The 23,444-nt window shown below is 40.5% G+C and overlaps 1 protein-coding gene across 1 annotated transcript in view; it reads left to right on the forward strand.

Annotated features, from left to right (window-relative positions):
• Positions 1 to 22,437, forward strand: part of ITIH2 (inter-alpha-trypsin inhibitor heavy chain 2) — a 24,942-nt gene extending 2,505 nt beyond the window's left edge. Inside the window, exons 3-21 of the mRNA XM_003201837.4 lie at positions 3,396 to 3,431; positions 4,158 to 4,330; positions 5,039 to 5,143; positions 5,483 to 5,645; positions 7,120 to 7,227; positions 8,765 to 8,893; positions 9,569 to 9,685; positions 10,983 to 11,151; positions 12,280 to 12,405; positions 13,209 to 13,390; positions 13,928 to 14,113; positions 14,880 to 15,019; positions 15,585 to 15,757; positions 17,714 to 17,848; positions 19,485 to 19,598; positions 20,111 to 20,309; positions 20,955 to 21,127; positions 21,747 to 21,858; positions 22,270 to 22,437. Coding sequence (XP_003201885.1) covers positions 3,396 to 3,431; positions 4,158 to 4,330; positions 5,039 to 5,143; positions 5,483 to 5,645; positions 7,120 to 7,227; positions 8,765 to 8,893; positions 9,569 to 9,685; positions 10,983 to 11,151; positions 12,280 to 12,405; positions 13,209 to 13,390; positions 13,928 to 14,113; positions 14,880 to 15,019; positions 15,585 to 15,757; positions 17,714 to 17,848; positions 19,485 to 19,598; positions 20,111 to 20,309; positions 20,955 to 21,127; positions 21,747 to 21,858; positions 22,270 to 22,417 — 2,688 coding nt within the window. The 3' untranslated portion in view covers positions 22,418 to 22,437. The remainder of the gene's footprint in view (positions 1 to 3,395; positions 3,432 to 4,157; positions 4,331 to 5,038; positions 5,144 to 5,482; positions 5,646 to 7,119; positions 7,228 to 8,764; positions 8,894 to 9,568; positions 9,686 to 10,982; positions 11,152 to 12,279; positions 12,406 to 13,208; positions 13,391 to 13,927; positions 14,114 to 14,879; positions 15,020 to 15,584; positions 15,758 to 17,713; positions 17,849 to 19,484; positions 19,599 to 20,110; positions 20,310 to 20,954; positions 21,128 to 21,746; positions 21,859 to 22,269) is intronic.
• Positions 22,438 to 23,444: the final 1,007 nt, after the last annotated feature.

Genomic DNA, 23,444 nt, shown 5'->3' on the forward strand with positions numbered 1-23,444 from the left:
TTGGTGTTTTATCAAGTACTAGTTAAGAATAATGATAATGAAATCAGTTGTTTGAAGATGTTGACTTTTATTGTGCTGAATTAAAGAAATGTTGTTCAGAGTGGACCTTGTCCTCCATCAAAGCTCTGGTGTTGCCTTTCTTGAGCTTGTTCAGTACAGCAAAAACAAAAGATCATCTTGAGTAAAGTTGGATTTCCCAGCATCTTTGAAGTTAAGAACAGGCAACTATGATTCATCTTTATCCTAAGGTGTTTTGTTTTTTTTTCAAATGGGCCTCACACAGAGTCTAATTGTGGCTTATTGACACCTGAAGATTCTATTACACTGCCAGAAAGATGGAATATTTTAGCATAAATATGAAACAAGCGAGTTCACATTTGCCAGATTAGTATTTAAATAATCTAATGACTATCTAAGCAGAATTCCTCAGTTCTTCAGGGCATCATTTCTTTCCAACATATCTTTATTAGCATATGGATTATGTTGTCTCTGTTCTCCAGCTTTCTGGATACATAGTAATATAGACATACGCATATAGCAATTTGCAACCATATTTGTGTTTTTTATTATAGTAGATTATTCACTCTATTCCCACATATTTCCCATTCTTTACATTTCATATGAGTCTTTGCAAACCAATAGAGTGAAGATCTCAGAATGACTTACCCTTGTGTTGAGCCACAATAAAAGACTAATAAATGAGGTGAGAATAAACCCAAAACATCTTAAGACAGTAGTTCTTGGCCAACAGCAGGCACACAGTTACTTATTGTTTTATCACTGCATTTTTGGTCTGATTTTAGTGTGGTCCTGTGTGGAGCCACAAGTTGGTCTTGATCCTTGTAGGTCTCAACCAATACAGGATATTCTGTGATTTTATGATTTTCCTACAGTGAGCTCATTAGGTCATTGGCAACAAGACAACAAAACTCTTCTGCAGAACGTGCTGATTAGCTATAAAGACAAATAATTGTTTTCCATGCACTAGATTAGATATTTTAGTGAAAAAAAAAAGTGGTCACTGAAGGATTCCGAAAACACTGTGCCTCAGGTATGCAAATGATCCTTGAGACCACAGAAATACAGTGGCCCATGGGATAACCTTGTGAACCTTTTGTGACGGAGCAGCGTCGCAACATTCACACACAGTGATCTGAGCAAAGAGTATCACAGAGAGCTAAACATCCATAGCCTGCACAGATATCAGGAGAAGACAGTCTCAGCACACTGAAGTTAGGGCTCTGCATCTATTAAGACTGTATCCCTAAAACAGGTCCTGAAGCACTTGTCTGCAGCCCAACCCAAACTGTGCCACACATCGGGGAGTTCCACAAGATACTGCTTCTGTGCAATGCAACCATCAGCAGATCTGGATGTGGTTTAAAAGAAAGGATCAGCCACAAGTTTTCTTGCTAGAAATAGCACATGCCACAGAAGTCTCTTCAAGGCCCGTGTTTTCAATAACCACATCAGCACTCAAACATAAAGTGTAATTATTTACAGCTCTGTCCTCATGACCTGTTGGAATAATTAATCTCTGCAACCTTTGGGATCCCAGGGGGATGGTTGGGCCAACCCATGTCTGATCAGTAAGAACAGTGGTGGGAGTCACTACACATGCGAGCAATAAACTCAGTGTCTCCCTCATTACCTCCCCTTCTCCTCCGCCATCACAAAAATAATCAGGAAGGAAACCTAGGCATCCTGAAAGCTTTATGCACCATTTGTATGGTGAGCTGGAAACCCAGACCCTCACTGAAAACCAGAAAAGTATCACAATAAATAAATTAAAAAACCCCTCCTTTGTGCGAAGGTCTTGGTCTTAGTCTTTTCAAAACAATTTATTTCATTTGAGGTTCGTTTAATTTGTATTCACAGCTTTAATGTTCCTCACCCTAAGGATATGTCCAAGGGCAGTATTCATTCTTCACAATCTGATTCTTTATCAGATGTGAGGGGTTCAGTTCACTGTACAATTGTATTTGTAGGGTTTTGTGATGGGCTGTGCAAGGATCAATCCATCATGCTTTGCAGAGGGTATCTACAGTGCCATTAACTTTCAGGTTCTGAAATCCCAGTCTGGATGCTTTAGGTGGAACATGTACAGCTGTGAAACAAAACCTCAGTTTGTTCTCAGTGAGATGGGAATCCTGCAGTCTATCTCATTTTAACGAATCCTTAAAATCACTTCATTAAAATGATCTTGCTATGAGTTGTATCACCTCTTAAGCATATCTAGACTTCCCTGGTGTATAAATAGGCTTCAAACTAAATTACTAAATGTATAGCAAGACTTATATACGCCATTTGACTAAATTAGTTGCTGTAAGCATCATCTGTGGATTTGGGCCATTCAAGTGCTAGTTTTATCTGACATAGTATTGGTCTGGTTTTGTACATATTTATAATTAATCCACCAGTATGTGAAATAGTCTACCTAGGCTCCTAATCGTCATCAGTGGAGTTGAAGAGCTTCATTTTGTGGTATATAGAAGTGTGTGAAGTAGTTCAGGGAGTCTGTAACATCATAAAAATGTAAGAGCTGTCAGAGCTTCGTGTTCTATAAACCCAGCTTAAGGCAAGGCCAGCATCTTCATAGCCCTCCTTTGGACACTTTATGATAGTTTTATGTTCTTCTTATATTGTGGCACCCAAACTACACTCTGTGCTCAAGGTGAGGCTGCACAGTGCACAGCAGAGGGGACAACCCCTTCCCTCTCCCATCTGACAGTGCTGGGCCTGGTGCGCCCCAGGGTATGGTTGGTGAATCACCAATTGGAACAGTCAGCATAGTTCAGGGCATGATATGTTCAACCAAATGGAAGTATCTATTTCAAGATGAAAGACATGATTCCACTGGCTCTGAAGAGCTGAGGTTGCTTGGTTGTGACAAGCTGTAGACCGGTTGCAGACAGCTGCATTAAGCAATCACATGTCCTTCTACAAGTAGGGGAGCCAAATCCCACCCCAGGAATAGACATGTGAGTTTCAGGGAATTAAATAGAATGTTTCAAATGGCCACAAGATGTCACCACATTTTCATAGAAATTTCCAAATGTGACTACTCATATTGCAGGAAATAAACCAACCATTAATGAGCATTTTTTTAGCTCATCAAAGCATTGTGTACATAATCAAAATTGCATATATGAAAATGTACATATGCAATATCACTGATACGAGGGATATATAATACATATGCATATTGCATAAAACGTAATAATAAAAATAAATATAATAAAAGGAATCTGCTCACTAAGCCTGAGAACTCAAATGAATTCTGATCATTTTGGAAAGCAGCTTTAGGATAATTAGCACTGTCTGATCTCTCAAAACAGCTACAATCTATGCTGCTAGTTTTGCTGAAGTACTGTCTCTGTTTTTTTCTTTTCTAGCGAAGCACATCTGACTGGGGGTATGTTGGAGATCTGGTGAGTTTTTTTCCTCCTCTGTGGAGAAAAATACTGAATAAAGCGATTTTGTAGTTAACCATTTTTTGGAAATCAATTCTTCTGTTTGTTCAGTTCCTTGTTTTTACTGCTGGTTGGGTATTAACCTAATTTCTTTAAACAGCCGACTGTTTGCACAATGCTGTTTATACAACTGCTCTTCTGGGGAGAAGAGTATGGTAAATATGAAGAAATAAGCAACAAAAACGATTAGACAAAGGCAGTATTTTAATGTAACTGTTTAATACTGTTCTACCACTGCTGTGATTTAACCATTTACAATACTAGATCAGTATTCAGCATTTCAGGTCTTTTTTATTTAGGGCCTTTATTGAAAATAGTAGCTCTTTTCTCCTCAGTATATGATGTTGAGGATTGCTACATAACCCTTTTACGCTGGATTACATCAACAGAGACTTTCCAAAGACTGATTGCCTGTTGAAAAGCAAGGAAAGCGCTCCAGCTTAATAACTTCTCTCTTTCAGATAAAATGCTATAATGAATTATATTCACATGAGTATCTTGCCACAGTCACAGGTAAAATATGGAAGTGCCTTGAAATGGAATTCATGATCCACCTGGCTGCCATATTGTAAGAAAAAATGATCAAAAAAAGGGCACTGATGCTATAAAAGGAGTTGAAATCATTCTCTAGAGTGTATTTTCTAGCTGCATCCCAAATTTATAGATTTATTTTATCAATTACAGGTGGAGGATGATGACAAGATAGGTCTTTACAGCTACAAAGTTCAGTCCACTATAACATCACGGCTGGCCAACACAATGATCCAAGCCAAAATGGTGAATAATGCAAAACGGCCCCAGCACATAGTGTTTGATGTACAAGTTCCCAAAGGAGCTTTTATTGACAACTTTACTATGTAAGTAGTGGGCAGATACCAGCTTTGTGCTCTGGCAGGTTCAATAATAAGGGTGAAAGTGGTGGGAGAGAAGTATTCTTAAAAACAAAACACCTTCTATCATTTTCCAGCTTCAGTGTAATTTGAGTGTGCTTTCTCAATGAAAAAAGGCTTATGTCACTGTACTATCTATCTGTCCATCCATTCGTCCCTGGTAATTATAGGGCCGTTGGCCAATGTCAACAAAAATTGACAAAAGGACAGGAGTCTCAACAGATGACTTGTCTTTGGCAAATTGACACCAGATCAAAGGAGAGAGAGACCCAAATAAGAGCTCTCGCTGAACAGCTTTTTTCAGAGGCAACAGCCAGCTTGCTGGTTAGCAGACATGAACTGATCCATATTTCATATGACATGAGTAACTGCTTGTCTTGACCAAAGCACTGGGAAATGTGAAGAAGGTGGAGAAGAGCAGTTCCTCCTTAGAATACGAAAGTGCCAGCTACATGAAATAAAGAAGCAGCTAGGCAAAAAGATGCAGATTTGCTGGAAAACAGGCTTTGTTAATTTGATCTTAAATGAGAGTCTTATTATTTTATTTCCCACTGGGTTATAAAGAGATTAGATTTGACTTGTTTTTTTTTGTTGTTGTTGGTTTTTTTAAGTAAAATAATAATTACTGATTATGAAGTTTTTTCTTTTGCAAATGGACTGCCTTCTCTGTCCTAGGGATGTCAATGGTATAACATTCACCAGCTCAATTCGAGAAAAGTCTGAAGCCAGAAGAATGTACTCCCAAGCAAAAGCCAAAGGCAAAGCTGCTGGAATAGTGAGGTATAAGGATTTTGGTATACGGATACTGTACTGAACTTATTCACAGGAGGACTAAGCTTACCCATCCCAGAAGGAGAGATATGACATCCTAATAAGAAAAATGGGTTGGAAAAGCAGGTTTTGCTTACTTATAGCAACTTTGATATTTAAGTGTCAGGACTTAACTTGTGCTTCTTCTTTCAGCTCAATAAAATGTATTGTGCTAATAGACAACAGCAGCTCCCTGGTATAGGTCACAGTTAAAACTGGATTCAGGAAATGTATAAATCTAAAAATAAAGCAAAGAAGCTCTCATTTTCCTTGTATTTTCTCAAAATAACTCCACAGCTAACTTTTCAGGAGCAATGCCTTGGATATGGAAAACTTCAAAACTGAAGTGAATGTGCCCCCAGGAACAAGGATCCAGTTTGAGCTTCACTACCAGGAAATGATTCGAAGGAAACTGAGCTCCTACGAGCACGTTATCTCACTGAAGCCAGGGCGCTTGGCGAAGCACATGGAGGTAAAGTAGAGCTGGTGTGTGTAGGTAGCATCCTACAAGTGAATCTTCCTTGAGAAGGCAGAGGGAGTTTCTATTAGCTCCATGGCAGGCTATTTCTTCTACTGCTCCTTCCTTTTATACTGGCTTGAAACAAATAGCCTCAAGGCCACTTGGCAGGCCGTCAGGAGAAACTTCAAACCAGGAGCTTATATATATATATGAGTGATCAACAAGTTTGTCCTGCCTCCTCTCAATTCAGGTTGGAAATTAGGAAAAAATTCTTCTCAGAAAGAGTAGTGAGGCATTGGAACAGGCTGCCCAGGGAGGTGGTGGAGTCACCATCCCTGGAGGTGTTCAAGAAACATAGAGATGTGGCACTGAGGGACGTGGATTAGTTGACATGCTGGGGGTGGGTTGAAGGTTGGACTGAATGATCTCAGTAGTCTTTTCCAACATTAATGACACAGTTGGGCATTTCCTGAACTGTGACTAACTCATGTCAGAATCCCTTGGACTAATGAGCTTTGGTCCATATATAGTTCTGTGTAAACTCACCCTGACTGAAGGAAAACAAACAAGATATGCTGTTTATTTGGTGCAGGGCTTTTCACAATAATCCCAAATTCATTAGATAGCGTCCTATTAGAACAGATATTCTCTGTAGGACAGTCCTCCACATCTGGCTGTCTAAAAATGATTTGCCTTATTCATACCCTCTTTCCCATACTTCCCAAGAGCATCCTCTATCATCTGCCAAGAGACAGAATTCAGGGCTCACTGGACATTTCCATCTGCCCGTTCCTATGTTTCTATGTCATAAAAGTTTTTCAGTTTTCTATAGCTTCAGCATAAGCTGTAAATCCTGTAAATCAAAGTTTGCTGTTCACATTTCTTTGGTGCAGGCTGTAGTCTGCTTCAAGCTTTCTAAAGGCCTGAGTAAGTCCTACTGAAAGGGACACTGTATCTTACTTCCTAGTAAACTTACTACCAGAACTGCAACCGGAAAAAGCCTTTATCTCAGAACAACAGGATAGAGCCTTTATTTTCCAAATCACTCTGGCCATCTAACCAAAAGTGAAAGTACGCTCCATCCTATGCAGAGAAGAATAGAACTCAACATTTCGTGTTCTTCCTGGTCTCAGAACCCAAAGCAGCAGTTAAGCAGAGTCAACTCATACCTTCTCGAAAGCACGAATTGGATTTGTGCTTTCATGCTTTGACCTTGATTCCTATCCTGTTAGTTGCAATAAGGGGAGGCAGAAGGATAAAGAATGAGCATTTCTGCCAAATTCATCCTATTCTTTGGACATATATTTTGTCTTTCTATCATAGTTTTAGTATTACATAGACCCCCATCCCAAGTGAAACTAGCCCTGCAAGAGCATTCTCAAGAATATCCCACTCTCCTTCTGGAGTTTGCCTGTGGAGGGTTTATGGGATCCTGACACAACAGTGGCACTGCATCATACTAAATGTCCTCCTTTCCTGCCTCCAGGTGGATGTCCGCATTATTGAGCCACAGGGAATTCGCTATGTGCATGTTCCTAATTCGCTTGGAGATCATTTCAATGGAATCACCACCATCTCCAAGGGAGAGAAAAAGGTAACAGTTACAGAGTGGAAACAGCATGGAAACTTCAGTTTTCATATTTATTCCTACACAGTCATGGTATTTTCTCATACTTCCTAAAAGCATTTAAAAATATGACCAAAATACACTATTTTCATTATTGCTATCTAAACATATGTACAAGATGCTCAAATACTACAGCAATACAGAAACGGAGTGTAGACCATCTTTCTTTGTGCAAATCTTTCAATTTGTAATTCTGAAAGAGCAGTACACAGGAATAGCTAGACATGAAAAAGGTGGATGACGAATGTCAAGTAGAATAAATATTGCTCCACAATCTCAGTTCCAACAGAGAACATCTACCTAGAAAACTTTTTTAGGACTGCTCTTTCCCCTGACATGCTTATCCTACCTTTCTCTAGCATAGCTCTTGTGTGTAGATAAGACTTCCAATAGCAGAAAGTTTTCCGCAATAAATGTCTATCAACGACTCTGGGAAGGTACAACTCTTTTCACTTTTTGATAGAGATCTAACACAAGGTGTGTGAATCAGACCCAGAAAGTCTGTGTATATTACTATCATAATTTATCAGGTGGTACTGTTCCTTGATATCCAGGCTTAGCTTCATATCTCATTCACTCACATTCCTACTTCAGCAAACTAATTCAAAGGTAATGTAGGCAGATATCATCTGAGAGAGTTTAATCAAGAATTTGAAGGCAAATAAGTGAACAATAATTCAGAGCCCCGTTCACCTGTTTTTATGGCACATTCTTCTCAAGCCTGAAGGAGTTATTTGTTGCCATTATTCACCTTTATTGTCATGGCAGTATTCTTAACAGCATATGTGATAGATATATAGCAAAATGTCCCCAATATTAAAATAGTCCCTGGTATTCATAACATTAAAAGAGAGAGAACGTTTCACATTCCAAAGACCTTACAGTATAAAGAAGATGTTGCAGAAACCTCTGCGAGCATACAAGAAAGTTTGCCTTTGGATGCATATATTTTGATTTAACTTCTCAAGAAATTTTGAGTTACCCGGTCAAAGCAGAGAAATGCAATGCAGAGAATAATATAACATCTGCATAACCAGTCACAAGACTAATGAGAAGAATTCTACCACTCAGTTTACAGACAAATTACAAGCTCTCTTTTCTCCAGGGGAAAAAAAGAAACAACAATAAACTTACTTTGAAAGCTAATTCAAAAATACTGATAAAGTTCAGGATAGTTTCAACTAAGAAAATGATAAATAAGCCGGAATATTGCTCTCTAGAAAAGAATTGCCCAGCTCTGATGGAAATATTTGATACTGAAGATATGGGTCACTGTGCTTGTGTCACAATTGCTACTACTGAATCAGCATATCCAGGCAAATCTCAGCGCAGTTTTTGTTTTCAAGTGACAAAGTCCATTTTCCATTTAAACTAGGTGTGTAAATAAAGAGAGAAGAGAATCTTTCTGTAAAAGAAGATATTTCATAAATAGACGAACTCTTTATTTCAATGATCTGCCTTTCTCACAACGTCTCATTAACTGAAGATCACTTCTCATTTCAAGGCTCATATTTCTTTCAAGCCAACAATGGCTCAACAACGAAAATGCCCCACTTGCTCATCCACAGCAGTAGATGGAAATTTCGTGGTGCAATATGACGTGAACAGAGAAAGCACAGGTGGAGAATTAGAAGTAAGTATCTCTGTTTAACCAGGACCAGTGAGTACAGGAATTGCTGTCATTAGGCAAACTGTGCTAAACATCATCACTGCATTACTTCTGCAGTTCGCTAAGCAGAAATTAAGCTCCACTGGTATGTGCAGAGAGAACAAGCATCAGAAAGAGCTTGATCCAATTGAAAAAAACAAAGAGATTTTAAGTGGATAGAATGGATTTACTTAATTTATGACTAAGTCACAGTCCTACATATAGTCAGGAGCAGATTTCTGTCTTGTCCACAAGCCAACGTCTTTCATATCTAGCAGTCATCTGGTGATTTAATGTTGAATCAAAGGGCAGTCACTGAAAGTTGTACTGATTTATTACAAGAGAACCAGAACATCGATATTTTCATGTTAACATGAAGCAAAGATATGGGAGTTGAATTATTACATAGGGAATAGTCTTTTTAAAAACATGTTCATTCATTGCCATGCCAGTGCATGGCAGTTGTCTGAGAAGCAGGCTCTGCTTTCCTTGATAAACAGTAAAGAGTGTAGACGATGTATGGCTAGAAATACATGTGTACGTGCAGAACTGGAAGTAACAACCAACCGATTGAAAGTAATAGTATTTTCTGCTCTGTTATTAACTTGGCATCTTTAGCATAGCTCATTTTACAGCAAGGTTTATTACTTTATTTTGCAGATTTTTAATGGCTATTTTATTCATTTCTTTGCTCCGGAAAATCTTGATCCTCTGCCCAAAAACATTCTGTTTGTTATAGACGTCAGTGGATCAATGTGGGGACTGAAAATGAAACAAGTAAGTGTTTGACTTCAAGAACCTCCTGCCAACTTTTTCCACGTACTTTACCATACAATTCTATGGCAGGCTGCCATTCAGATTTACCATGTTTGTTCTTTACACTTTACTCTGTCAAATGCTCACTGTATTTGGTGACTATTTGATGAATCAAAGAGTTCATGATTTTACTCTTTATTTGTAATACTCCTTTCCATATTGTAAAGAAGAGATGATGCCATTAGAACACTGATTTTAATAGTAAAGTGAAATTTTATTTGACAGATCATAAAGCATTTTATAAAGAACTTGAATCCCTTTTTTTAAAAAATCTCCCTCACTATATTCTGGGAAAGTCTCAGTGAAGGTTCTACAACCCTGCCTTCAAAAAGTTGCGGACAAGTTGATGGGCTGGTGATTAGGCTGTATGATCTTCCAACCTTGATGATTCTATGATTCTAAGTTGTTGACTGTCCACTGAAGGGCAGTAGGAATGGTTTAGACAATATAACTCATGTGGAAAAGGAAGGGCAAGAAATTTGATTTATTCTGCAAAAAGAAGTCCTGGAGAGACATAATCAGCTTTCAGATATGCAAAGAATTGTTCCAAAAGAAAAACCCACCAACTGACATTAATGCCCACAGAGGATAGAATAAGATGGAATCAGATGGATTTACAGCAGGAAAGATTTACATTAGATAATATAAAAAAAGCTTTGTAGTGCTAAGGGGAAAGTTTGTGAGATTGTAAATCATGTGTCACTGAAGATTTTCAAGAGCTGGATATTAGTCTGGGATGATCTAAGGATGTTTGAATTTGCTTCAGAGTATAATACAAAGGCTTGGCAGATTTCTTCCTTGGGGAAATCAATGCTGCAAAACTGGGATGTAGGCTAATCGTCACTTCTTTAAATCACATATTTTCAAACAGATGTTACCCAGCCCAAAATGACAGCAGTGCAGGCAGAGTTAAGTCTCCTGAGTTAGTACAAGTAATTCCTCTCTGCTGGACCACGATGTCTCACAGACTGCTTCTCTCTCTCACACTCTTTGTTAGCAATTGTTAAGCAAGGATGGATTGAGGCACATGAATTTGTTCCTGCTAATTGCATTTTTTCCCCTGTGTTTCTTTAGAGAAAAGTTCTACTTTATGTTAGAAATATGTAAAAGAAGAGATGTAGAGAACAGATACTGTTTTGGATTCCAATGCTCATGTTCCTATTCATCACAGGCATCTGTTTACTTGCAGCCACGTTAAGAAAATGCTTTAAAGAAAACAAAATTTAAACCTGTTATTTCTGGAATTTCCTCTTTTCAGACCATCGAGGCCATGAAGGCAATACTGAGCGAGCTCCGTGCTGCTGATCAGTTTTCTCTTATTGACTTCAACCACAATGTCCGATGTTGGAGGGATAATTTAGTCTCAGCTACCCCAGCACAGGTTGAAGACGCTAAGAAGTACATCCAGACAATTCATCCCAATGGGGGTATGAGGTTTTGACTGCAAGGTGCTCTTGACAGTTGCGTATCACAGGAATGGGTACCTCAGACAACATTCAGATTGGTGGAGTATTCTTAACAAAAAGTCTGATTCCTGAGATGGGAAAAGCATGTCCTGGGCTAAATGAGACCAAAGCTTCCACTTTATTTTGTTAGGGAATGGGATGGCACCTCCTTCCACTGAATAGGTTGACAGATGTGAACTTAGGGAGAAAGTAAAAGAGCTCTAGAGACTTCTTCTTTCTTGTCATCACCACAGTATCATGCCCACAGCAAAAAGGTATGTCTATGGCTGCATGTCACTTTTGCATTATTATGGCACCATAGGACAGCTGCTTTCAATCTAAAGGGCCTACCTGCAGCCTTACAGACCCCAGTATCCATGAAAGATCAGCCTTATGAAGCAGGGTCTCACAAGCCCACCTCTAGGGTCTCCAAGGGCTATAGGTTGTAGGCTACATGATGTTCTATTAAGTGCCAACCTAGGCAAAGTGTTCATTCTTTTTGTGCTTCATTTCCTTGTCTGGTAAAAAAGAACAGTTGCCTTTTTCAAACTTTGGAAGCTTCACTGTGGTCCCACTGGAATTACTGCTAGTAGGAGGCATGAGGAGCCCCACATGGGGGCAACAGCCCAGTGCAAAAAGGAGTATCAAGATCTGCTCTCTTAATGGAACTTAAGGCAAAACGTCTATGTTTGTATATATACAAATGTGCTTAAATACTTATAAATAAGTGTTCCCACATTTTAACATAACAGTAAGAAAAATAACATGCTGGTGAACAAACTCAAGAGCAAATAGATTATTTGCTATTTCTACTCACAGCACTATGAGGCCGATCTGACACTTTCCATTTCAGTAAATGGTGTAACTCTAAATGAGGAAAATAGTGAAGGTCTGTTTAACACAGTGATCAACATGCAACAATTTTCAGCTTTGTTTCCTTAGGGAACCAGAGTGGTAGCAGATGTACCATAAGTATCACAGAGAAGAGGTTTTGCTCTTTAATCTCAGATCTTCATGCTGATTAATTCCACTAGAATCTCAGAACTGATCTGTTGTTGACAAGACACTCCACAAGATTCAAACCTGTTTTCTTCATTATGTCATTGACAGGCACAAATATCAATGAAGCTCTTCTCCGAGCCACATTCATCCTGAATGAAGCCCAGAATTTAGGCATGTTGGACCCTAACTCAGTTTCCATGATTGTATTGGTTTCTGATGGAGACCCAACAGTAGGTAAGGATTCTGCTTTAGATTAGAAGAAAGGACAGTGGAATTAGCACCATAAATGCAAGCAGTACATAGACACTTTGAGAGTAAGTTAAAAAAAATCTTCTTTCTTTCAATGGCTGCGCTGCTACAGATGCTATAGATGCCATAAGGCTGTGCACATGAGCAACTACAGAGATGCATGAGTCCTATAGGAGAGATAATCACAACAGCCTAAAAGAAAATCTCCTCTTCTGATGATTCCACCTCTTAATATTACTCAGTCCCAAATGTAACATCAAAACCTAGAAAATAAGATAGAAAGCAAATTGATCTGGGCTGAAATTGGTAAAGGTCAGAAGAAATCCATTAGTGTAAGATGCCAGCCCATAAGACAAACTGCCATAAGTTTGTTAAAAAGCCAATCCCAGTGGTAGGATGTCAACAAACAAAACCTGCATGGAAATGTATTAGCCTGCGGAGAGCTTGAAGGAGAAATTCTCAGAGAAGTCTAGATGCATTACAATTGCAGACTCCCTGGGAAGTTACTAAGAATTCTGCATGCACAGAGAATATGTATCATATACCCAAAAAAGTTCAAAAGGATTATCTTCAGTGGCAATAATTTGCTGATCTCCATCCCGAAGAAGCCAAAATGTCACTTTATGTAGGGTTTATCTGAGCAAATGGAGATTTAGCAATTGAGCCAGCTTCCTCAACGTTCCTCATAATTAAGAGCGAACCTAAGACACTTCAAGGGCATGAATGCTCTCACCCTAATGGAGACGTCCACCATTGCTCAGATGAATGTCACTCTGTGTTTCTCAAAGGTGAGCTAAAGCTGACAACGATCCAAAAGAATGTGAAGCAGAGCATAAAGGATGAATTCTCTCTCTTCTGCCTCGGCATTGGGTTTGATGTAGATTATGATTTCCTGCAGAGAATCGCAACTGACAACCGTGGCATGGCCCAACGCATTTTTGGAAATCAGGAGACCTCTGCCCAAATGAAGGTACATTTCTAGCTCTTTTAAGCTGAGCATCCAGTTTTGCTCATAGCTGAAGAGCTAACTCCACTAACTAGGGTGGAGTGACTGTAGATTCACGATTTAGAGAGGTGGAGATCACTAAAGCTGTTCTTTGTTTTGGAGAGTTGTGCAAGATGACAACCATGCATTAGCGTAAGTGCAAAAATTAGGTGAGAAGCAACCATGTTGCACAACAGCCAAGACCTGGCAGATCTGATGATCAATTCAGGCACATACACACCTTTATTCACATCTTTTAGTTGTAGTATGAACAGATTTTTAAAAACAACCCATGGACCATCCCTTGGCTACCACAGGATTTGGGCCAGACCTCCCTGCTCAACCCATATACAGATGTTCTAAGGCTTAACTATAAAGCCTGCATTTGCTGGATCAGGGAAAGTCCTTCTTCCCCACTGATGCTCCCTGTTTCGTTACCTGCTCTCCTCTCAGTCAGGGTGGCCCATGTAGGAGGTTGCTTTGGGTACAACAGACTCACTTCTCTATTCTCTGCCATCCCAGAGATTCTACAACCAGGTCTCCACCCCACTCTTGAAGAAGATACAGTTCAACTACCCCCAGGAGTCGGTGTCAGATGTCACCCAGAGCAGCTTCCACAACTACTTTGGCGGCTCAGAAATAGTGGTGGCTGGGAAGGTTGACACTGCAAACCTCCAGCACTTGGAAAGTGTAGTCACAGCGACAGCGGTGAGTGGGGCCCTCTCTAGGATACCTGCTCTTGGAGTTTGGCTGGTTCATTCCCTCATGTGTTCAGTCTCCTTGCTGGTTGTGTTATGCCTGCTTGAGTCCTGGGTGGAAGTGTGGGGAACCTCACAGGGGTTTGTCCCACAGGGTTTCATAATAGCTTCAAGTTACAGCCAAGAGCAGTCACTCTCTGAAGCCTTCAGAAGAGCATGCTTCTTATAAGAAATGTAATGTACAAAATTCAATTGCAAATCAGAATTTGTTCTAAGATTATGGAGTCATCCTTCATGCCTCGTGGAGGTGCAGGGAGACCCCAGAATGTGTCTCCTTTCATGGCTAAAACTTCTGCTGCTGGGGACTTCAAGCTGGTGTCTCTGCATGGTGATAGGTCCTTTGTTGTCCTTTCATGATATGCCTTGTGGCATATTGCTCGTATTTAATGGCTGTTCCTCCACATGGAGAAGAATGAGGTGAGGAAGAAATACATCTGGATCCTTCTTTCTGAAGAGGACTTAACAACACTTACAGGGCTTGGAAATTGTGATTTGATACTTGCTACACAAATCAAGCATGTTGAATATTCTTTGCAGCTGAAACTTTGCTCCCCTCCCAGTGGAGTTCTGGGGCTTTCTGATCTATAAGTGATTGTGGACAGAGCCAGAGTAGGTCCTTACTGCCAAGCATTTCAGGAGTTGACAAAAGGGGACCTCAGAGACACTCCATTCACCTAGCTCACCCTTGTTGTCCTTTTTTCTCATTTATTGCATAGGCAAATGCAGAGCTTGTCATGGAAACCTTGCGAGACGTTGAAGAGCTGGATGGTTTCATGAAGAAAGACAAATATGCAGATCCTGAATTCACTAGGAAGCTGTGGGCCTATCTGACTGTCAACCAGATGCTGGCAGAGAGGTGAGGAGAAATGTGATCTGTGATGGGAGGGAAGTGAAGCATGAGAGCAATCTGGTCTTTCCTGAGACCACAGGTTTCAAATGAGTAAGGTGAATAAATCAGGGTGAAGATAGGTGATATCTTCTGTCCTCACACTCCTGTCTTAGCACTCATAGATATCAGGTAATAGAGTTTGGGAGCAGTTAAATAGAGGAAATCTCTGACTTCGACAGACTTGGGTGTGGAGCTGACTGGAAATGAAAAGAATTTGCCTTTCTGAGCGTAAGAGCTACAGAGTTTCAGGAAAAAAAGCCCTTTGACTTTAGGAAGTCTGATGAATCCCATGTGAAGAAGAATGAGGTCTTCTGCTGGGACCAGAAGATGAGACTGAGCTTCTGTGTGTCCAACATCCACAGAAGCCTAGAACAGCCTACTTATACAGTGTGTTTACATAAGCCCTCAGCCTTGCCTTATTGCAGCATCTGAATCCTACCACCTTGGCTCTATGACTGCTCTGTGGAGGCACAAACAACGTGGTTGGTGTGAGGAGCAACTAACTATGCCTTCTGTTTTATCTTCCACCCAGAAACACAGCCCCCACTGCAGCTTTGAAGAGGAACATCACCAAATCCATCCTGCAGATGTCCCTTGACCATCATATTGTTACACCCTTCACTTCCATGCTGATAGAGAACTCTGAAAAAGATGAGATAATGCTTGCAGATCAGCCCAAAGACCCCAGAAGGGGATGCTGCTCAGGTCAGTGTCTCAGGCCACTACACTATCTGTCATTTTGGATTTGTTATCCTTGATTTTTAAAAACTTAACATGTCCATTGTTGAGACGGACAGTTTGTGCTTCTAGGACAACCTATACTTTCAGGGAAAGCTGACTAAATCTTCAGTCACTTTCACAGCATCCTGGTAAGCAAGTGCTCTTTGGAGCTATTTGATTCAGTGAGCACTGAATGTGCTGATATTACAGAGATAAGCTTCCCAATAAACATACTATGTCACATATGGAACATCTTCTTACTGGGGCAGATATGTCTAGTTCCTCACAAGCTATAGAATTGACCAAACTGTATCTCATCACCACTTTCATCTCTTGGAAGCTTACCAGGGTTGCTAGCAATCAGATGTAAGCATATGTGGTACCTGAGATGTCATAATAATTTGGAGTGCCTCATTAATTAAACTTCTGGTTTACTCTTTTAAATCCATTCCTTCATGTTCCTTGTTACAGCAACCTTATTTCTAGCCAAATGAGGTGAAGTTGCCTTGTTCTGGCATCAGCTGATAGGGTCAATTGCAAAGCAATGGCTGTTGATGACTGTGGGTCATCCCCATCCAGTTGTTTTGTGTCCTCCCAGTCAGCAATTTGAAAAAGCATGACTGTTGCTGTTAGGAAAATATTACCGATGCAATGTAATGAAAGCACTGAAAGTACAAGATCAACTTTTTGGACAACTGAGTCTAATGATTTGCAATTTATTAATAAATAGGAGAGTTTGAATTGTCTATGAAGGAAAGAAGCAGTCTATGTTAGGGCAATGGACAACATCTGACATTTCACTCTGCAAGTAATGGTGACTTTGCTAAGAGCTCAGCACATTCAGCAGACTCAGTTCTCACACTCCTGGGTTACTATAACCATGTCCTAGTGCTGCCTCAGTAAAATGAAATTTTCACGTCTGTCAGTTGTCATTTTCTAGTTCATTTATTTGTCTTTTCAATTTGAAAGTCTGCAGCTGAGATCCAAAGAGAAATGAAATGTTTGTTACTCACCCCATGTGCTTCAGCTCACGACTATCAAACAGGCCAGCACAGGAATGGCACATATTACTGTGGAAATTCATGACAGGTGACACTAGCAGACTAATTCAGATCATGTTTCTTTTGTTCTAGAAGATTCAAAGGACTCAAGTGATTTTAACATTAGGTTCCTGTGTCCTTCAGTGTTTGACAGAATAGTCAAACATTGACAGCACTGAAATCAGGGTCAAAACATCTATGGTTGTCAAGGGCAGTGGAACATGACTTCTGAACCTGAGCAGAGAACAGAGGCTGTAGAACTACTATCAAAGTGATTTGACAAGTGACAATCTTTGTTTGTGATTGTGTAAAACATGCAGTCTGTACCAAAATGTTTGTGTATACAAGGCATAGAACGGGTAATCCGAAGCAGCCTTCTGTCTTCCCTTTACAAATTTAACTAAAGCCCCACTGTCTGCGTGAGCAAAGGCTTAGTGTCTTCCACTGAAATTACACGTTTTCAAAAGATTGGTCAATTGTCCTTTTATCAGAACAGACTGATTGCAAAACTGAACTAAAGCTTCATGCCACATCTACCCTTTTCTTGAGAACTCTGGATTTTAAACATGCAGTTTTTCATTTGGCAGAACACTCACAGCATTGCTTTGAGGGTCTAGCTGAAGTGGGACCTATTCACATGAATGAGAGTTAAAATGTCAGTCTCCACTTTTCACCAATAGCTTATGGGTAGCTTAACTGAAATGGTAAGTGAATCATGTTACTCTGATGATGAGACTGGAGCAAATGGTTCCTTATTGTAGATTTGCCTGTAGTAAATAGTGCTGTGCCTACTTTACACAGTATAATGATATCAGGCTCATAATTCAACACATTACCTTAAAAATTACGCTATTAAAAAGTCTTCACTAATGAAAACCTAATTATGGCTGTCATTTAACAGGTACTTTAGGATTAACTCCAAATGCACCTGATAATAATAAAGGTATCCCACCCTGGGCCAATGTCAGCGCTGTGCCAGTCAGCTTCATGCCTGAGCAGAGGAGTCCTCCTGTGTCTGCTGTCAGCATAAACAGAGGTAAAAGCTCATAAGGTCATAGAATCATAAAGTCATAAAGGTTGGAAAAGACCACTCAGATCTTTTTTTGCAAATAAGCACCATGGATCAACACTCATTACACTACAAACAAATAAAGGAAATAATCGTAGTTGTTGGGCGCTCTGGGAATTTCAGTTTCAAGAATGATTTAAGCCAGCACTGGTTTAAAGGGTGGCAACTGGAATGAAGTAAAACTGAACATGTGAAAGGCTCTCAATACAGCCCTTGGAGAGGTCTGTGCACAGCACAGTCGTTGGCATCATAGATCACAGGCACCTCAAATTCCTGCAGATCCACCTGGTGCCCAAGGATTGCACTTTTTCTTATAAAATATTGAGCCACTTTGACTTAGAATAGATAAATCTGCAAAAATATTCCCTAAGTTACAAGAGCGAGACTAGTTCAGACCCAAGTAGGGTCTAATAGACACCCCATCTGCTGCTGTGTTCTCCCCAAGGCTGAGGCTGCTCACGGAGCTTCTTTGCAGTAGCAAAGCTAATGTGAAGTTACTGCTATTGTAAATGGCAGCAAGAGTGCTCTGTGGAAGATAAAAATCTCTGAATGCACTGATGATTGATGGGTCCTGTTAACACTTGGGCCTTTGCCACATCTCACTGCCTGCTTACAAAGAGCAATCAGGAGAGCCATTGCCTATAAAAGTAGTGTAACTGCAATTACTCTGTGAGTGTGGCTGTGTGTGGATGTGTATATTTATACAGCTGTCAAACAAAGAGCTATCCAACACCTTCCCTGAACAGATAAAGGGTTAATTTAAGACAGAGATAGTCAAGAAACTGCTTGGAAAAGAAGAGGAATGGGGCAAAGTGACCTGTCCACCATACGTGTTTTGCGCTGGAAATTCTTTGCATTCTGAGAAAAACTGATCAAAACAGCATCAAGCTGAAAATCAAGCAGTTAGTGAAAAAAAGGAAAAAAGATTGAGGGCTATCTCCAATATTCTGCATATTCTGAAGATTTAATATATCCAGAAAGCTTCTTCAGTCTTTGGAATTTCATAGAATCACAGAATCGTTAGGGTTGGAAAAGGCCACTAAGATCATCCTGTCCAACTGTCAGCCCATCCCCAACACGCCCACTAACCATGAGGAACAGCAGTATTTGAGTAGAAGCTGGCCAGGATACAGGCAGCAATGAGGACAAAAGTTGTCTCTGAATGTTGGCAGGGAGATGGTCAGCTGGTCCTGAAAATTGCTTCAAAAAGCTCTGAGTGCAGTGGCTCAATCCCCGTGTCCCTCATCTCCGGGACAGGTATAGAATCATAGAATCATCTGAGTTGGAAGGAACCCCCAAAGGCCATCTAGTCCAACTCCCCACAGTGAATAGGGACGTGTACAGCTAAATCAGGTGCTCAGAGCCCCATCAAGCCTGATCCTGAATGTCTCCAGGGATGAGGCATCCACCACCTCTCTGAGCAACCTGTTACAGTGCCTCACCACCCTTAGTGTAAAAACCCTTTTTCTTCTATTGTCTAAATCTTCCCTCTTTTAGTTTGAAACCATTTCTCTTTGTTTTATCACAACAGACTGCTGAAGAATCTGTCCCCTCCTTTCTTATAGCCTGCTTCTCACACCAGTGTCTTTTCTCTATGTTTCAGTTGACAATGACCCACATTTCATTATATACCTGCCCAAGAGCCAGAGGAACATCTGCTTTAATATCAATTCAGATCCTGGACATATCCTAAACTTGGTTTCTGATCCTAGTACTGGTAAGGGAATAAAAAGTACAGTTTACATTACAGCATGATTTTCCTTCCCTCAGGTCTGAGAGGTGTTGAAAGAAAAAAGGTGAAGTATCTGAAAGGAGGATGCATGGTGACCTGAATGAGACAGCAGGTGGAGGGAAGTGGTTATTTCCCTTCACATACGGAGTACTGTGCCTAGTTTGAGGCTTGCCAGTACAAGAAAGATGTTGATAAACTGGACCAAAATTAGTGGTAGCTGAAGAGATGATTATGAGGCTGGAGCACAGGATGTAAAGAGAGACACTGAAAGAGCTATGTTTGGTCAGTCTTTAAAAGAAGGAGACTCAAAGTGAATCTTGTTGCTGTATACAACCACCTACTCAGAAAACAAAAATAGCCAGAGAGTTCTTGGAGATGCACAGCAGAAGGACAAGAGGCAATAGAAATGAACAGATACATATAAAATACAGATTAGAGATTAAATACTAGGAAAAAATTTATCACCCTAGATTTAGGCAACATCTGTCTCTTCACAGGAGTCGTTGTCAATGGGCAGCTAATAGGGGCCAAGAAGGAGGAGAATAAGAAACTCAACACGTATTTTGGCAAATTTGGTTTTTATTTCAAAAACAAAGGCCTGAAGGTGGAGATTGACACAGAAACCATAACGCTGAAAGATGGATCTTACAGCATCATGTTGTCCTGGTCTGACACAGGACACATCATTCGGAAACAGTAAGTAGCTGAGCATTTATTGTCTGTCCTGTGCAACTTAACATTGAGCTTACCCAACCCTGGGTGAGATCCAGGTTGCAAGGTGCCTACATTTGGGCACGTGCACCTCATCTGAGTTCTCATTATGAATATTATGAAGTTAATGAAGATTAGACAACAGGGCCAAGGAAGTGATTCAGTTGACCAAGCAGAATTAGGAAAAGCTGTATTTCTTTCTCTGCTGCTGACTACATTAAGAGTTGGTTACCTAAACATAAGCATCCTGTGTTATTTGAGGTGCCCATGGGGTTTCTGACATGACTCCAAACATCCACACCTTCACCTGCAGAATGAGAGTAAGCAGCAAAACTGGGCACCCTACAGCACCGGACCCTTGTTTAGGGAATGGGATCGCTTCCTAAATTTCCATTCTTTGTAACAGGAGCTTAGATTTGTAGGGCAGGATTTGGTTGTGTGAAAATGGGCATGAAGTGTCCTATTAGATACCATCCTTCCAAACCTCTGGGTGCTGCTCCCAAGGCTGTGAGTTTCTGTTGTCCTATCAGCCAGCTCCATGCAGTTGACGCATTAGAGCATCTCAAGGGGATTGAGCACTGACGTGTGACCAGCTGGACTGAGCCCTCTCTTCTGGTTTGCCTCTGCTAGGCTTCTCATATCAGTGAAAAAAGAAAGCAACGTTACTATCAGAGTGGGTGAGGAAATGTCCTTCATGGTTTTGCTGCACCGTGTGTGGAAGAATCACCCAATTAATGTTGACTTCCTGGGAATCTACATCCCCCCTGAAAACCAGTTTTCTCCTGAAGCACAAGGGCTGATAGGTAAGGACTGCATGTTGGGTGAAGAGGGACACTAAGATTACTGCTAGGGTCAATCAGATGGCTCTGAGATTGCTGTAGTGCCTGGGAAGCTCTAAGAACTCTATAGAGCATAAGCAGCCAGGAGGTTATTCTCAGTGACTGTAATGGGGTTTTCCCAGCTTGCCTATTCTGTTGTGACTTGAAGAAAAAAAAAAAGTGAAACAAACCCCTCAAAACTTCTTTTTGTATTGAAGTTTTTAATTCACCTCTCCCTTGAATAGCACTGCTGTTCTGGCAAATAACACAAAACAAAAGCAAGGGCTTAGTCCATAGAGAAAAACAGCTCTTCGAGCCCTGGACCCACCGAAGGCTCCCTTTAAGGTGTGGGAACTCTGTGCAGCAGATTGTTTTCCCAAATACTCTTCACAGCTCCAGTCTGCTTAAGTAGAAGTTTTCTGGCTCAGAAGCAGAGCTTTTTACCCTCCCCATTTGGTGCTGGAGACAAGATGCTGTGATCCATGCAGGAGTGGTTTGCCTGCTGCATCCAGTTTGGATTTTTAAAAGTGCCTACCATCAGCTTACATCACCTCCAGCCATGGAGGTTAGGACATGCAAAGAGCTTTTAAATCTCTTTGATCAGGTCAGTTTACATCTGAACCAGAAGTGTATATCTACAACCAAAGACCTGGGCAAACTCCAGAGAAACCACAAGCCACCATGGAAGTGAAAGGAAACAAACTCACTGTTACTAGGTAGGAATAATGTGCTTGATTGTTCTCTTTATGGCTTTCTTCTCTTTTTAATTATCTCACTGACTGCAGGCTTAATTAAGGATCTTGGGGATCCCCTATTTTCATCTGTTAACAAATAATCTGTCTTTAGCTGTTGGCAAAACACTTGGATTCTTTTGTATTTTTAACATTGCATGAGCAGTTCTGGTCATGTAGCTGTCCAACATCTAACATTGGCTGTGTAGAAGTACCTGGGATCCCCACAAAAGAGCCCATGCAGTCACAGAACTGTGAAATTCATTGCATTCTGCAGTTGTTTCCACTCTGCACACATTCACACTTTGGCACAGAAGTACTATAAGCCAGCAGGATTAACAATGTCTTATTGTCTACTTGTCGTGACTCTCATTTTGGATGGTCTCTTCCTCACAGGGGATTGCAGAAAGACTACAGGACAAACCGTGTGTTTGGGACTGACGTGCAGTGCTGGTTTGTGCACAACAGTGGGAAAGGTTTCATAGATGGCCACTACAAAGATTACCTCGTCCCCCACCTGTACAGCTTTTTGAAGGAACCCTGAACGCTCAAGCTAAACCAGTTTATTATAGAAAATTCTTCTCTGCTCCTTCACACCCAGACTGGTAGCTGTCAGCCTACCAAGCCAGATTGACCAAAGGTGACATCACCAACATTTCCTTTATAAGTGATCAGTGTTTCAAATGTAACTCCCTCTTCCATTCAAAAATTAAATCTATAATAAACTGACATGCTGGACTGTAGGAGGTATCTTGTATTAGCCATGTCTAACAACCACTAAAGTCAAACTCCATTAGAAATTTCAGCTGTTTTGTAATACACACCTCACAGCAGACTTGTAATAGCATTGTGGCATCTGTAATTTTGGTATCATACACAACCAGGTTTAAAAAAACTCATGCTTTTCAACTTTTGTCCTTTCAGAGAGCAGGGAAAATGTAAGTTCACGTGTTGCTGGATTTGGCAAAAAACAGCGCAGCTAAGATAAGCCCAGCCAGGATGATGTGCATTACATACCTGACAAATCTAACAGAAAAGGAAATTGGGATCACAAAGAGTCCCTAGCCTTTACAGATATGCTAATCAGTGGTCAGAATTTCCTTGAAATAGCTCATGCTACTACAATGCAGGAAAATAAATTAGGTGAGGCCAGAATATCTTGTTTCAGTTTTGTAAACATTTCAGCATTACAGTGAAATTCTCACCTAGATACAGAACTGGGGAAGTAGGATAAAGAGCCTGGAATTCAGACTACATAGAAGTCACGAGCAGTACTAAAAGCTTCGCTTCCAGGGGGATCAGTTCCCAAAAGGTGTCATACTTTTCAAAAGTAAAAAATAGAGATCAGTAGTGAAAAACCATACACATGTATGTACCTAGAGTTGGATTTAAAACTCTGCTTTCACAGGCAACCTTAGGAAAAAAAATAATAAAATGCTGACCAGATTCTTCTCAGCAGCCCTAATGTAGGACAGGCACTCCAGTTATCTACTTGCCTTCCTGTACTTTGGTGTCCTTTGCCTGTGAACCAAAGACTGGCATGCATCCTTCCCCCAGTTTTGTTGTCAGGA

This window comes from Meleagris gallopavo, chromosome 1 (genome assembly GCF_000146605.3).
Source record: "Meleagris gallopavo isolate NT-WF06-2002-E0010 breed Aviagen turkey brand Nicholas breeding stock chromosome 1, Turkey_5.1, whole genome shotgun sequence".
NCBI lineage: Eukaryota > Metazoa > Chordata > Aves > Galliformes > Phasianidae > Meleagris > Meleagris gallopavo.